Source organism: Monopterus albus, unplaced genomic scaffold, assembly GCF_001952655.1.
Source record: "Monopterus albus unplaced genomic scaffold, M_albus_1.0 scaffold285.1, whole genome shotgun sequence".
NCBI lineage: Eukaryota > Metazoa > Chordata > Actinopteri > Synbranchiformes > Synbranchidae > Monopterus > Monopterus albus.
In genome coordinates, this window is record NW_018128165.1 from 226,009 (window position 1) to 242,954 (window position 16,946).

The 16,946-nt window shown below is 41.3% G+C and overlaps 1 protein-coding gene across 3 annotated transcripts; it reads right to left on the reverse strand.

Annotated features, from left to right (window-relative positions):
* Nucleotides 1-4,205: 4,205 nt before the first annotated feature.
* On the reverse strand, nt 4,206-16,454 carry LOC109973238 (sodium- and chloride-dependent GABA transporter 2-like). 3 transcript variants are annotated; one of them, XM_020622664.1, is made up of 15 exons: nt 16,359-16,454; nt 15,049-15,290; nt 14,793-14,927; nt 13,499-13,639; nt 13,312-13,402; nt 13,095-13,227; nt 11,309-11,443; nt 9,839-9,942; nt 9,213-9,337; nt 8,928-9,040; nt 8,710-8,847; nt 8,499-8,601; nt 6,991-7,091; nt 6,494-6,664; nt 4,206-6,299 (listed from the first exon to the last, which is right to left on the reverse strand). In XM_020622664.1, the coding sequence occupies exons 1-15, from the start codon at nt 16,364-16,366 to the stop codon at nt 6,174-6,176; spliced, it is 1,866 nt and encodes a 621-aa protein (XP_020478320.1). In that variant the 5' UTR covers nt 16,367-16,454; the 3' UTR covers nt 4,206-6,173. The 3 variants fall into 3 exon arrangements, with proteins under 3 accessions (XP_020478320.1, XP_020478321.1, XP_020478322.1); XM_020622665.1 differs by having other exon boundaries at nt 16,350-16,453; XM_020622666.1 differs by lacking the exon at nt 16,359-16,454 and adding an exon at nt 15,394-15,454.
* Between the last annotated feature and the right edge of the window lie 492 nt (nt 16,455-16,946).

Here is a 16,946-nt window from a genome sequence, read left to right on the forward strand (position 1 = left end):
CTCTGCAAGTGTGTCAGTGTGCTTGGAACTGTCCAGATAGCTGTCTTATTTATTTTACCTTTAGGTAAGTGTGGTGCCAAGAGGTTGTCATATTTGTGTGCTGAGAGGGATGCATGCATACCTCACTGGAACCACAGTGTCTCACTAATACACACAAAAACACACTGACTAGAGAGTGGCTTTTCTTAAAAGTTCCTAGACACTGCTCATTTGCTGAGTCACAGCTATTACCTTCTCACACCACAGAGGGGGTGTGAGTATGTGTCAGGAGAGAAGCCTTGTTTGGTGAATGCACACATCCTCACATGAACTTGAGAACAGATATTATGTTTCAGGTTTGTTGCATCAAGTGGCCCCTAATCCAAAGCCCCATCTACGTGACTGAGTGGTGTGGGTAGTTTGATGTAGGGATGCAGCCAGAGTGTGTGGGCAGACGGCGGAAGCACGACCAAAAAACGGAACATGGTGTGCTGCCACCATAAGCCTCACCGCCCCTATCAAATCCCGCCGTGGTACAATCCACACATGAACCATCCCACACCAAGGATACACTGTATTCAAATAAGCCTCCAGTAAAATGTCACTTGACAGTTCCTCAGAGAGGTGTAACTACACTCAAGTCATCTTTAGTATTTTTTTGGGTTAAGCTTTACTTTAGGGCCTCAAGTTTAGGACAACAAAGAAGGGCTGTGAAAAAGCTTGATGTAGAGAAATCAAATTTACAAAAAAAGAATAGTTAACACTTGATGAATTGTTTATGGGAATACAAATAATTATAGCATTTCACAGACTTACAGTTTCTGGTCTATATTTTCTGGGGTAGGGGGGTGCTTGTGCAAACCACAAGCAGGACTCATCAGTTTTCCTAAACATGAAAGCACAGTGTGCACACATGTGCATGCTACACACACAACCCCACAAACTTGATGGTGACCACTGCAGAGTGGATCCTGTATCGAGCTGCACTTCATGCCCAGCTCACCCAGCTGTTATGCAATGCACCTCATGCCCTCTCTACCCGTCTCTTTTTGCTCCCTGGCGTCAAGTCTCGCCTGCATCTAACCCCCCCGCTCTCCTGTTGCCGCCTGCTTCTCCTTTACACCAAACTGTCAAGTGTATTACCAGAAGTAAAATGATGTGAGTGAGAGAGGATGTTTGATCAGGACAGTGTGATGTCTAGCTGTACCTTTGGTGCTGCCTCTGCCTGTATGCAGAAAATATCCCAGATTTCAAAAGTTAACATGCTGTTTTTTCTTGCTATTGTATGACCAGGGTTTCAGACACGTTACCCTGGAAATATTGAGACAAACTAAGTGTTGAGTTTATCCTTGAAAATGTACACAGTGTAATACATGAGGGGAAAGTGCTGCAGCTGCAAGCTAGTGGCACTGAGCCGGAGCAAAAATTAAGCAACTTTCTGCTGTCTTTAATTCAGAAAAGACACGCACACACAGGCTTTGGCTCACATTCTAACAACATCCTCCTCTTCATCCCTCCCTCTTCCTCTCTCCTCTTTGAATCTCACACTCTCAATCCTGTTGGATCATTTTTAATCCCCATCATCTGAAATCGAAATGTACGCCAAACCCACCATATGGACATAAACCACACGTTTTCCACACACACAGTTACAGAGTAACCCAGATCACACGTGCAAGGCAGGCTGCATACAGCATAACCAAAATAAATGTGTGTGTGTGTGAACCCCGCGTGCTGAGCCACGTGGGTGTGGGACCGGCCCACTTCCTACAGAGGCTGAGAGGGGAGGGGATCCAATATGGTTAAATGACAAGCTGAGCCTTTTACATAACCACCAGAATCCATCTAAGTGGTGGTGTCAGAATTCAACCCGGCGCTGCTACTCTCCCTCCTCTATTCTCACGGCTCCCACCCCTCTGCAAACACACATATTCTCCATCCTCCTCTTCCATCGCTTCATGGATGTTAAACCAGTAATTCCCATTAGAATGAAAACACTTCAGATAAAAGCATAGCAATCACAGAGCTTGTTCTTGGGATGGCTGATGAAGTGTGTGTATGTGTGTGTGTGTTTCTTCATCTTTTTCTCTGTGCCACAGAAACCAGGTGTGTCAGCATCTGTTACTATGATGCAGAGGGAGAGAGGAACATCTCCTGGGTGACAGCTAGCCTTGACCATAGGTGCACTCTGTCGGAAGACAAAAACACACCTGCACACACACATTTAACTTATTTTTTGCAAGAAATGAACACAAGCACTGTTATCCACAAAGTATATATATTCGTACACAAAAGCAAAAAACGGCATACATACAAAAGAGGCCTATTTTAAAATAAAGAGGCACATCTATACACCCGTAAACAGAGATCATAACAAATTTGGATCAGTTCAAGCTGACACAAGTGCCAAGTTAACATGAAGAACTTGAAATTGTTTATCTTAAAACATGAAACAAATCACACTTGCTCACTGTAATCTAAGAGGTATATGATATTAACCATTATCACCTTGCAGGACAAGGGGCAGTTATTAAAGTCTAGACCAGGGCTCAGGAACCTTTACTATCTGGAGAGCCATTTTTGGCCAGACACAAAAAAAAACTGCTTGGAGCCACAAAAACCTTTCAGCTCTTTACATACAGGTGCCAAAGCCTTTTGGATAAATATCCCATCAACAGTACAAATAGGTCTAAATGACCAAACACTAAACTGATTGTGTAGTGGAGAAAAAATCTGCTGCCATGTGTGGGCTCACTTAAAAATGGCCACGCAGGCCTCTCCTCCCTGTTTTTGTGCGAATGACATAGCCAAATGCCATGACAAAAAATGTGTACATGAGTACTATCCTGATGGCCTACTCTACATAACATCATACTAAATGGAAGCAATGGACACTACGCTATCCCATCATCCCACGGTGGTGGCAGGACAGGCCTACAGCTGTTATAATTACAGTCCTAGGATGAAAATGATGTGATTATGTTAAGTTTGCCAATGTGATCACCTGCTAATGTGCCAACTAGCTAGTTCTACCTAGCAGGTACAGTTGTAGCCAATGAGCCATGGAACCACATTTTCACCTATTTGAAAATAACCAGTTCATATTATTTAATACACTGATCCAGAAGTACGGAGTTCAGAGAGAACAGTTCCTCCAGTACAATCAATTAAAATCCATAATTAAGTCAAAGATTAGTGTAACCAATATAATAACCCACTACAACCCCCCAAATTAAATGAAGAGATTATGAAAATTACAGATTCCTAGAAAATAATATCCAAGCTATATAAACTCATATCAGGTACAGATTCAACAATAGCAATACCAAAACTCAAATGGGAAAATGATTTAACTCTCCCCCTCAACTCCGACTTCTGGACAGAAATTTGCAATAACATCTTTTCTATGACCAGCAATGTAAACTTACAACTTATACAATGCAATACCATCTATAGCACTCATATTACACAAAGTAAACTGTTCAAAATGGGTTTCACCGACACAGACATCTGCTCACAATGCACTCTAGATTGCACCGACAGTTACTTTCATGCTACTTGGACCTGCCAACCAGTTCATTCCCTCTGGATAGCAGTGACAGAGAAACTCTCCACCATCTTGGGCTGTAGAATCCCTCCTTCTCCATCACTTTGCATCATTATTATTGGTATTTACTTATTTATTTACGTCCCCTCCTTTTCCCTTTCTTGCATTTCATAGACTGTATAAGTTGGAAATACCCACACTTCACAATCAATCTTGAACACTCTATATCCTTTTGTAATGTCATGTAACTGTTGTCTTGTTTCCCATGTTCGGTAGTGTTTTGTTAATGTGTTACTTTGTTTCAATTAAAAAAAAATTAAAAAGCCACATAGAGGGGCTAAAGAGCTGCAGGTTGCTGACTCCTGGCCTAGACCATTGAGAGACTTGGAGACAATAAGCAGGGCCCTAAATTCAATTCTGTATTTAATCAAAAGCCAGTGCAAAGATCTAAAGACTGCAGTAATGTGCTCTGTCCTCTTGGTATTTTTTCAGTATTCTAGCAGGCCAGTCAGGAGTCTACACTACTGAAAGGATAAATGAGCTTTTCTAAATCCTGCTTAGGCAAAGTTTCTCATTTTAGCTGTTTTTAAGATGCCAGAATGATGATTTTGTTAGTGTGGCCATTAAAATTTAGACCCTCACCAAGATTCGTACATACAGCAAAATTTCTCATTTTAGCTGTTTTTAAGATGCCAGAATGATGATTTTGTTAGTGTGGCCATTAAAATTTAGACCCTCACCAAGATTCGTACATACAAATGGTCAAAAATGAGGCAGTCCCATCTCTTAGTTCATGTAACAGTACTATGAAAGTGGTTCATACTTCTTTATTTTCAGCTGCATCCAAGAGTTGCAGGAGCAGTGTTACTGCAGGGTGATGATCATACAGTGTGTATTATGAAAAGTATCAGCTGTTTTAGGCTCAGTTATTTTAGTTTGTCTTGTTGTCATTGTGCTTTGTATTGAATACTGTTACTTCATGTTTTTTTGTTTTTCTGAAGTTTTGTCAGCCAGGCAGGTGAGGGGAAAGTGTCTTTAAAATACAGCCCTGTGAACAACTAATCAGATTGTTGACTGATAGATGATTTGTTCACAGACAGCACAGCAGTCCCCCCAGGACAGCAGAACAGGATTTTGAATACAACAGAATCCAGATGTAAGTATCACCTGAGAACACACAGGGCTGTCTGTCACACTATCCGGTATCTGCTTCAGGAGAGGCTATAAATAGGGATATACCGATACCAGTATCAGGTATCCGGTCTGATATCACCCTTTATACATGAGTAGTATCCAGATGGCCTACTCTACATAACTTTGAAGTAAATGGAAGCGATGGACAATATGTTTTCCCATGTCATCCCATTGGTGGAAGGACAGACTTAAAGCTGTTATAATTTTCATCCTAGGACTGTAATTATATGATTATCTTAAGTTTTGATATTGTTTCAGTTGAGAAAACAACCGCCCAGTTTTTGAATATGTGATTAGTCGATCCAAATACCACCAATTTTTGGAATTTGCTCAGACGTTTTTGAAGATGTGATGACCTGCTAACATGCCAGTTAGCTAGCTCTACTTAGCTCTAGCCTTTGAGGCAGGGAGCCACTAGAGAGGGGCTAAAGAGCTGCATGCAGCTTGGGAGCCATGGGTTGCATATACACACAACAACACACACGGCATAGAGGGCATTTAAAGACACTATAAATTCCTCTACAAATATAATCACACTACAGAGTTACTGTATCTTCTTATTAAAGGTTTTGTTCTGTGCATCACATTAAACACTTGGTGCACAGAACAAAATACTTGGGACAGCAGCAGCAGTTTTGCTATATGGTACTGATATATTTCCAGCTTGGTGAGTGATCAGCGAGTTCTCTGTGGTACAGTGCAAAAAGATTTTAATAAAGCTTTTTACTTGTGCAGAAACTGCACAACTCACACAAGTACAAACTACTTTCAAAGATGTGTGTAAGATATGAAAACTCTTAGTGCACATTTCAATCCTTCTGCCAGTGATAACCATGACATCAAGTTGAGAGTTTGAGGTATTAGAGTTGAAAAGTAATATTTGGTTAATGCAGTGTTTGCATTAGGACCATTTGTTCTGGGTGTAAGGCACGTTAAGAACCATTCAAACTCTATGACTGAGTGGTACATATACAAAATGTGCAGACAAATCGTCATGTAAAACATCTGACTGATGAAGGCATGTCAGATGACACCTGCATCTGAACATACTATGGAGTCAAAGCTAAGCGAACATACTAACAGAAACAGTGATCTCTCATAGAGAGCACAGTGGTAACTCTAATCCTGGCTTAACAATAGGCTTAACTTTAGCTTTGCCAGTTAGCTTCACCCTGTGACATGGGTATTTATAGGGTTGTGCGATTAAATGGTCAATAAATACAGTGACTAAATTGACCAATTTAAAAAAGAAACTAGAGTTTTTAAAAATACCATTGATAGTTGGTAACTGGGGGTTTTCCCTATTGGCTATTTAGTCTATGGATAAAGACTAACAAAAATTCAGCCTCTCTACTGGGACTCAGCAGCAGCAACTTGAATTTCGACCATACCCCTCGTTACACCTGAATGCTGAGAAGCACCCAGTGTGACATCGTCGCTAACCATCATGACCTCACAGCACCGTGGATGATGTGACCTTTGGCTTCTCAGTCAGGGGGAGTGCTGGGCTGTTTGGGAGTGCTGAGTTGTGGAAGGCCAGTGATGAGGTTTTGGCAGGGCTGCAGAGGTGCTGGAAGCGCTGTGGGGTGAAAAAGTCATGACAGCTTACTGTTTAAACATCTTACAGTCCTTATTACTTTGAACAACTCTCTGTATTTTGTATTCACTTTTAAAACGCACAAAACAACATCCTCATTCATACATTGTGCATGTGTAGGTTTTTAAACAGCACATGGCACATAAATAAATAAATAAAGCGCATGTTTGTGTAACCTGCTGCAGGGTTCCTGGAGTGGTGGCCAGGGCGTAGATGGCCCAGATGGGGAGCAGAGAGACAGAAGAGAGGGTAAGGAACCAGCCCAGCATGGTGGCCCAGACTGGAGCAACCAGGTCTTTCCCCAGGCTCAACGGAAACCAGCGCACCAGGGAAAACAGAAAGGTAGCCTGAAGGAGACAGAAAGGAGGATTGTGAATGCTAACCATTGTCATCAGGATTCTGAATCCATCCATCATGTCCTTAGATAGAAGTATATCAGGCTGACATAATGATGTCTTTGAGATCTGGGCTCAGCCACTATGGCAACTGAAAATACTACGTAGCAAATGACTGAAACCTAAAAACTAGATATGTATTTACAACAAAAACAGTTTGATTAAACGTAATTTTACTAAATACTAAAGAAGTTTTTACTACATGTTCAAAAGCTTGTCAGTAGTTTCATAACAAGCAGACGCTGAACAGGGAAAGCAGGTTAGCAGGGGTCACTCACCGTGCACACAGCTGGGGTCAAGTATTTCCAGCACAGGTTGAAGGCAGACACGGGGGTGTGGCCAGTCATATCCCTGATGTTGGCACTGAAGCGCTCGGCTCCTGTGGCAAAAACAAGAAGACCATGAATGGCTGTGGTTTGACATCGTGTTTTGGTTTATGGCGGACTTGTTGTTTTTGGTGGTAATGGCCAAATTCTTTGCCCAGTATCCACCACTACACAGAAAAATTCTGGAAAAAGCTCTTGAAAAAGAAAACATCACTTTAACCTTACATGTTATTGTTTATATTACGTAGTAGCAGGGTGATGGTTAACAGTAGCACTAGCAATATGTGTAAGAGTAGTACAACTAGGAATGAGATTGATTATAATGGCAGTAACTGTTCAAAAAGTGATGCACTATGTGTAGAAAAGTGATTTATAAGTGCACACATATCAGTATCTAAAAACTCCAAGCTACAATATCTATTCTGTGTCTCATATGTTTTTGATGATTAATTTAGTAAAGGTAAATGTTCCCCTTCTAAAAGTAGAGTCAAACATCCTGCTGTTTAGACCCTGATTTCTTCATGACCACAGAACCAGTGACATAAGAGTGTTAGTGCCTGCTAGTGTCCTTAAAAACTGTAAAATCCCACAGTCATAAAATGCTGTGGAGTCACTGTGTTAGCCAGTCCCCTCTGCCAAACTATGCATCAGCTACTGTTGGGAATGCCATAAAAACAAGCATCCTTGGTATTAATTTGCACCCCCACCCAACATAATTTTACACTTATTTGTTATCACCTGCAACAGCACTTCTTTCTTCTCTTCCCTTTCACAGCTTTTCTGGGTCTTAATTAGGCATACTGCCTAAATCTTCTATATTTTAATGTCTTGATAAACATACTCTCTACCCATTGTACGTTTATACAAACAGTGTTTTTGTAGAAGCTTTCGAGCCCTAGGTCTGGCTGGGGCTGGGGCTCCCCAGGGCCACCAGACTGAGACTGAGAGGCAACAGGGCCCAGGGGCTGATTGAGGTCCCAGAGGAGACAGACAGGGGCCTGGCTAGGAGCCAATCTCCTTATAACAGTGGGAAGCTATGTTAATATACTATGTACAGAGTCCAGGTGGAATGTAGGAGGAGTGAAGGAGGCAGACTGGATGATTTTAGGAGTTACTTAAAAAAAGTTTAATTCTTGGCAGAATGTGGAATCCTACTGTCAGACTAATGAGCTCCAAAAGAATTTAATTAAATTCAGATATGTAGCAAAATCAGATGGTAGGATATTTTCTACACATAAGATTTTTGTTAAAAGAGGGAAAAGAAGGAGACAAAAACAAAGACAAAAGAGAAATAAAAAGGCAAAGAAAATGCAAGGAGAGGGCAGGTGAGAGCAAATGAGCACAGAGGAGAGGGTTGAGGAAAATAAATGAAAAGGCAAAATAAGAGAAGGAAATAAAAAGCAAAAGAAAGACAAAGGAAGAAGGAAACAAAAGCAGCAAAGAGGCTTTGGGATTCATACCATACACCCAGCCGATGGCCAGAGACTGGAAGATGGAGAGGAGCAGCAGCGTGGCTCCGCTGCAGGAGAAATGGTCATAGATCTGGAACACATACAGACCCCCCTGCATCAAAGTGGAGACAAAAAAACTCCATTATTCCATGACATTAATAACAAAACAGCATCATATATATAAAGAGGATCATGTACACACTCGTCCATCCTGACTTACTGGCGTGACCATGACCAGTCCTACGAGGAAGCAAATGACGCAGACAAACAGCAGCAGCAACTCTCTGCGGTGGCCTCGTCTGATCACATGAGGGTACAGGTCAGTCACTGACGTCATCAGTGCCTCCAGACTCACAAACTGAGGAACAGATAGCAGAGCAGGTTAGTGTTACACAGATACAATGGCATCATTTCATCAAGGTCAGTATGTGTGTCTACCTGTGTGTCCAGGCCCAGCATGATGATCATGAGGAAGAAGCACACAGCCCAGAGCTGAGGTAGCGGCATCATGGCTACAGCTCTTGGGTAGACGATGAAGGCGAGGCCAGGCCCTGAGAGGACAGAGAACCACAGGAACAGCTCTTCAACTAAGTGTGACAGAGTAAATTTAAAGGTCACCATGTAGTAGTGTTTCTTTTCTGCTTTCCACTGAGCCCTTTTCCCTGAACATCTCCTCACGTGCACTGAGGAAAATCCTGCTTCCATGTCAAAAACATGCTTCACCTGACTGGGCAACAGTGGCTATGTCCACACCCTGCTCCTCAGCCATGAAGCCCAGCACCGAGAAGATAGCGAAACCTGCCAGGAAACTGGTGCTGCTGTTCAGGAGGCACAGAAGGAAGGAATCTCTGCAGGGACACAGGCACACATATGGAAATTCCTTGAGCATTATGGCAGGACACAGTGTGATGAAATACACGTGGAACTAGGAGAAACATGTAAAGCAATGGAACAAAAACTAAACTTTCTGATTGTAAACGTCCCTTCATTAAGACCGGACAGAAAGCAGACTACAGTGAGGTCTTGATCTTGGTCTCTGGCCTTGTATTGTGGAGCTGTGGTCTGAGACTATAAATACAAGCCAAGGGTTAAGTGTTTGGTTCTTCCTGTGAGTGTGTGGGGGAGTCTGAGAGTGTGGGAAACATGGCAGCGAGGGCTTTTTCTTTAAGGTGTGGCTGCATCAAAGTGTTTTCTCTGTCCATTCCAGCCATTCCTTCTAGACGCCATGTCACCGCCGGGAGCTCGCATCTTACATTTCAAGTGAATATGGTTTGTCTGAAGTGGAGTGTAAAGAGACACTGTGTGGCTGGAACTGCTGTTGTGTGGTTGTGTGTGACAAAGTGTCTCACTTATAGCAGTCATTGTTGTATTTGTTGTAACTGCCCAGGGCTGTGAGGCTTCCCAAGCAGATTCCATAAGAGAAAAATATCTGAGTACCTGCATCCATCCACACCTACACATAGAGAGAGGTGAGGGGGTTGAAAGAGTAGACATGAGGCACATGATCAGCTGTAATCACAAACTGAAAAACACATACACAAAGTAATGAACCTCCAACAGTATGTGTCTCATAAACACTAGGGTGTCAATACTGGCACACTAAAAAGTTCATGATACGATTTTTCACAATATTAAAAAAAAAGAAAGATGAAAAAATGCCCTTCACTAAATAATAAATCAGCATTTTTGTATAATGTATATAAAAGACAAGGCAGCTGCTAGTAGCAATCCTTTGATGAGATCAAATAAAATAATATATTACTGCAGCAGCTGGATCTTGTAAATAAAACAAGTCACACTCGCAGTGGAACATCGGTGTTTTAATATCCCCTCGACAGGTTTCAGCTTCTCCGTCTGGAGGTCAGGTTCTCAGTAGGCTAACAGATGAGCTGAAGTGAACATCCCCCACTCCTGAACACTGGGGCCAGTATTGAGCAAATTGTTGCTTGGTATGCTAGAATGAGGAGAAGAAGGCGCCAAACTAGGACAATACACATAAAGGTGGGATCTGTACTTTACTGGAGATGCTTTTCAAACACTGTGATCTACTTTTTCAAGAGAGAAGACCTTAAGGATGGTTACTAAGTAGCTGGTTTTGCATATGCGTGTCCGGTTTGTTTGCTCATCTCCGTTAAAGTGTTGTGTACAAACGTGTCCTCACTGTTTCTACGAGATGTATCCGGGACTGTCTCAGCCCTAAACAGGGCTAGCATTCCCTTCATCCAGCAGTGTTTGTAAATTGTTCAGTGTTTTTTTTATTTTCCTTTCACCTGTGTCATTTCTTGAAAAGGAAAATTTGAAATTCTGCCACACAGATGCTCTAAAAGTCAATAATGGAACATCTGCTATGTCAGTTTCAAATTGTGCGACCAGCATGCAGCTATACTAACAAAATAACCATATGTAGATACCGTCATAGTCCCACAACATTATCAAGGCAGTTTTCTATCATGATATCATGAACTCACAAATACGATCACATCACTAATAAAAACCAATTAATATTGAAATGAAAGTAAATATTGTCCTAGTTTTCTCTCTGCTACAGCTGTTTTATTTTGTGATAAGTTACTGGGAACTTTATTTGCGGTGTGTATTAGATTGTTTGCTTGAATAATGGATAACCTCTTGTTGTGTCTACAAGATGCACACAGTCCAGCCTACTGTACTGGCAGTCCACTTACTTGACCGACACTGGCCTCCTACCATTAGGAGCAGCCAAATCACCTGAAAGAATTACTTGAAAAATCTCTGTTGCCTCCAACAGACACTTCTGGCATCATATATGTTAAACCCATCTAAAGTGTGTGTGCTTGTACCTGTGGATCTGCCAGCCGGGCAGGGTTGGGTTTGAGGTAGTAGATGATGCCCTGGGTCGCTCCAGGCAGAGTGGCACCACGCACTAGCAGCACAAACAGCATGACATATGGGAAGGTCGCTGTCAGGTACACCACCTACAATGTACACACAGCATGCAGGGATGTGGTCAGGATGGCACAGACACAGAGAAAACAGGAAGGAGTCATCTGTTAATGCCCTCAAACAGGGATGAAATACTAAAAAAGGGAACCCTGGAAAGTTGGAGTCTGAAAACCTTGATGGATGGTGGCAGTGACACAACAAATAAGTCCTCCAAAATGACTGCAGTGCCCAGCCTTGTATCATTTGCGAGCCATGTGACAGGAGAAGACTTATGTTGTGTTTCTAACGTTGCCTCAGGGTTGCTGTTTGAAAAAATACTTTGTGCCACCATAAAAAAATTCAAGTGACTGTTACAGAATCTTGCAGTAACCACTTGAAAAATAAATTATTTTTTCAAGTGCAGAAAGGAAAGGTGTCTCTGTAAGCACTCTGTAAGTTTGCTTACTTCAGTCATAGATTCAGAAATCATAATAATAATAATAATAAACTTTATTTATAAAGCACTTTTCAACTCCGGAGAGCACAAAGTGCTGTACAGTGGAACATATATATCAACTAACAAATACAAAAACAATCAATACCAAATACAGGTTAGAAAATCATAGCAATAAAAGTTTCATCAAAATAAAAAAATATAAAAGCACAAATTAACCATGTCCCCTTAGAGCAGCTAAAGTGGATTAAACACCAAAAGCCTGTTTAAAAATGTGGGTTTTTAAAGCAGACTTAAAAACCGCTAGCTCAGTTATAGACCGGATTTCAGGTGGTAATGAATTCCAGAGTCTAGGACCATAGACAGCAAACGAGCGGTCGCCCCATTTTTTAGATTGGGCCCGTGGAACAAATAGAAACAGTAAAACTACAAGTTATTTCACTGTGGTGTTCGAGAACGCAGTTTTCTAGTGCAGGAACTTTTCAATCATTAAACTTTACCTGCTTTCTGACTGGCAGAACAAGTGCTTACATTGTGTGTATTATTTTATATTTTGTCATATTGGCACCATTAAACGTACGTATGCCAAATTAGCTATTAGCAGATCCTGTTTGTAATGTACCCATGAATGGGCAGACAAATATCAATGGATTACTTTGATATGAAAGAAAACGTATAAATGTGAAGATTCTCAGATAAATTATTTGGAGCACCTTTTTCTATCATTTCAAAGTGGCTTTATAGATGTTTATTTACAGTGGACATCAGAAATAACAATATTCTTGGAAGGTATAAACAACACCAAATATAAGAATCGGTGTATCATGTCTGTGTGCTCAGATTTGACTGAGTTATGACTGAGTATGATTTTTGAAGCAAACTGTAGGAATTGGACAGTAAAAGGTTCAGAGTACCTTGATTGCCTCCAAGCAGACAGATAAAAGAGAAAGTATACACACAATATTTAGAGCAGCTGAGTGCCTCAGGAAGCTGGAAATTATATGTTTATTTCCATATGTTTGCCTCAAGTTCATTATAATGTAATCGGCCCTGAAGCAGAAACAGAGGCTGTGTTGATGAGCAGCTTCTCACAAACTGATAACTGCTCTTGTTGCTTCATAGTATTTTATATCAAAAACAAATGTATTAACTTTAAAAAAAGAAAGCAGAAGCTGTAATAGTCACAATCATGGATGAGAGTCTGTAAAAGCATCATGACGTGTGATGATGTTTGCGTATTTTTTGAGTACCTTTCCTGTAGACTTGACTCCCTTCCAGACACAAAAGTAACACACAAGCCAGATGATGGCCAGACACAGAGCCAACTTCCAGCTGATTGGTCCCAGCTCATCCAAACTGCTGGAGAGACGGAGTACCTCCCGCCTAGAACACAAACTCCCATAAGAGGTACTTCCACTATTTCATCAATATTCTGAAAAGCCCCCAATGAGAAACAAAGGCACTTACTCCCAAAACTCCGTGACAGGAGATGTGGCGTTTACAAGCTGGCTCCTTGCACTAGTTGTCTGATTGTGGTGGTCAAACAGGACACAAGCCTCTGCAGGAGAACACACACAACACGGACCTCAGTTACCCCTTACAGTTTTAAACTGCAGCCTCAAACTGAAGCTTCTAATCTCCTGCCTTTACTGACCGGTGTTCCACGTGTTGTTACAGTGTGACCAGGGCAGCTCGGCCTGGAAGCTATAGGATAGGTAGAAGAGAGCCCAGGCTAGTATGACAATGTAGTACACGCAGCCATGCAGGATGATCACCTGGCTGGCGTAACCAAGACCTGCAGAGACAGGTACAAAACACATGATTTTCACAGCATTCATGCACAAATATTCTATCATCAAGTCACTTGAGCTTCATGTGAAGGCATCCATTTACTGCAGTCCATATGTGGTATATCTTCAATAGGAATGAATAAGAATAGGAATGTCTTGTGACACTTTGAGTGGGTTAGAAAGCAAAGGCAAATAGTTGTTTGTGATATCCTATCATGAAATTCTAGCCTTTATCTGATGATGAACTATTACTTGTACAAACCAGTGAGAACAGTCTATCAGTAGAAGTACAAGGTCTGCATTAACATGAGCATAAGTGTTAAGTGCTGCAGATTGTTCACATGATGTTCTAGCAACACTTCCATCCTTCCATCCATATGATAAACACAAGGCCTTCACACAGTCAAATGTCAACACTGAATGCATACACTGTGTGTATGTGCAGGCCAATGGACCATGTTATGCTCAGAACAAGTTGTAAAAGCATTAATCTACACACAAACACACACATTCAGTTTATAGCCTATAATGTGTTCCCAGGGTATCATGCTACTGGCTTTAGCTGCACCCGCACATGAAAATGCTAAGGTCTGCTTTACACAAACTCTGAATCACACAAAAATGAGTTTAACTGGAAAATCTTGTCTCCAGTAAAATCACTGAAACCCCAAAGTGATTTCTTTTTTCACATATTCCCTGGAAGCGGGCTGTTTGTGGAGAGCTGTTCGTCACTCAGCAAGGTGGGAGAAAACTTGACTCTGCTTAGAAACTATCACCAGTGTTGGTGAGGCATTTATGCCCGCTAAAGGAAAAAAATCCACCCTGCGAAAGGGTCGTTACTGTTCTGAAGCCTTCAGTCTTATCACTAGCATGATCCTCACAAGCACATGGCATTTGCCCAGTTGATCATTTGATATGACTGAAAGCTCCAGAACAGCAACTAAATGGACCTCAGAGTGAGATGTTTTTTTTGGCAGCTGTTTCCAAGGTTGCTTTGAACCTAGGCTTTCAAACCAGCACGGACATTTGTCTATGAACTGATTAATCAATAATGACAATAATCCTTAGCATTATAAACAAAATATTAGGCAACAATCTGCAATGCAGCACAACACCACCACAAACTGCAGTCTACTAATGACAGTTAGATAAGTGTACCTCCAAATAATGGGCAGATAGTCCTCCAGGCGCTGACACCTCCCAGGCTGGTGTATTGCCCCAGCGAGGTCTCCAGGAGGAACAGGGGGACGCCACACAGCACCAGGAACAACAAGTAAGGTACAAAAAACACACCTGGAAACAACACATATGCTTGTGAGGATTTTTACTGAACTCTAAACCCAACTAATAACCACAAACTAATGTACTGTTTTCTTCTTTCCCCTCGCTCCCTTTTGTGTCCCACATGCTCTACCTCCTCCATTCTTGTAGCAGAGGTAGGGAAACCTCCAGATGTTGCCCAGGCCAATGATCTGCCCTGCCACAGCCAGGAGGAACTCAGCCTTGCTAGCCCACTGGCCTCTGGCATGCAGGCCGTCTTTGGTGGCTTCCTTCCCATTGGGGAAGCTCTCTTGGTGGAACTTTTTAAGCAACAGTTCTCCTTGTTGTGGGAACTGCTCACCCATGACTGGTTCCGGCGGGGACACTTTTGACACACTTTTGAGGAAAGAAAAACACAACATATAAATAGAAAACAACATGGTAGCTGAACCAGAGTACCAATGTCAAAGAAAAGGAGCACAAAACAAGATTCACTCACATCTTCACTGCTTTGATTGAAAAACTACACTTTAGTTGTACTTTCAGACAGTTGGTTTGGCAGCCTCACTTAACTGTGTGTCAGAGATAAACATACGTGGGTGTGTCCTTTATCTGTACTGTGAAGCACACTCAAGGTCTAAATTTGCCCATTTCAGCTTGTCCATCTGGCACTTTTTTCTCACACATCTTCTCTGATACATTATGTTAAGCCTAACATCTAAAATATATTTTTTTCATGAAGAAATATTTAAACCAGGTGGATATATTTGCATAGTTAATTTATTTAAATGATCATTTTGTCTTTTCTTCGGTCAAAGTCATCATTATATTTCATATGTAGGTTTTTGATATGTTTTTGTAGATAATTTTGTGTATTGACGTTCACCTTGGCAAGTTAATGATCTTTTCACACTTTTAATCTTGCCATTTCATGTGGCACAGGTATAACAGCACACAATCCTAGGGGACATCTGTCTTCCTAGGAGATGTATAGTCTTACATCACCTGTGCTATTTTTGGTCTTCAATTCTAAATGTTTAAATAGAGAAGCGGGGGATGTTACACCTGCTACACGGATATAATAGGGATTGCGGGTGAAAATGTGAGAAACCTGAGGTGACCTTATCTAACCTCCGCATTATCCCCCTGATGTGCCACGTGAACACATAACGGTGATGTAACAAGGTTTTCACAAATCATCTTTCACTATCACTGACACAAATGAACATAAAACAAAACAGAGTAATAATAACATTGTAACAAAATACTAGGCAATGTTCAGGCTCAGTTAACCCGAAACCGTGGACTGTTAGGATGATGCTACGCGAACAGCAGAGGCGCACAGAAGTCTCACGATGCTCTATAACTGGTGCCAAAATATCTGCACCGAAACGATACATTAATTTCGGTTTGCTATATGCATGAAAGGATACACAGTAGAAAATTCGAACTTACATAGCCTACCTCGGCATTTCCTGTATTTGTCTACACCGAAATCGCCCCCCTCTACTGGTGGTCGAATGGTTTGTTCCAGGAAGAGACTGCAGTGTCGGTACGGTTAGTGCGCACCTCAAATTTATATAGCTCCACTATGTTTGGCTGTGACCTGGCGCATGGACGGCATTGAACAGGTTACAAAATCAAACATAATGCATTATGGGTAATGGAGTGTTTGGTGATGTCAGACCATTTTTCTTTTCTCCTTTTTTTAAAGCTATTTTGGCACAACCTCTGAATATTAATAGTATATATTAACATGTTTGTATTAAAAATAAAAATAAAAAATAAACATTTTCTGTGCCATTATTTCAACATATATGATACAATGTACAATACATGGCAGGAAACAATTCTCAATGTATTTTCCTCTAATGTGGACAGAGAGATGAAAACATAATATTAAGCAAATTAACTAATGGGTTGTATACACATGCAGTATATTGTTTACCCAAATGCAAACTCATTAATACTCATTTTTTGGTCTATATGCAGCTTCATATCATGGACTCAGTCCTAAAATAGTCTTGCCATCTTGACCATTTTGGCCATCTT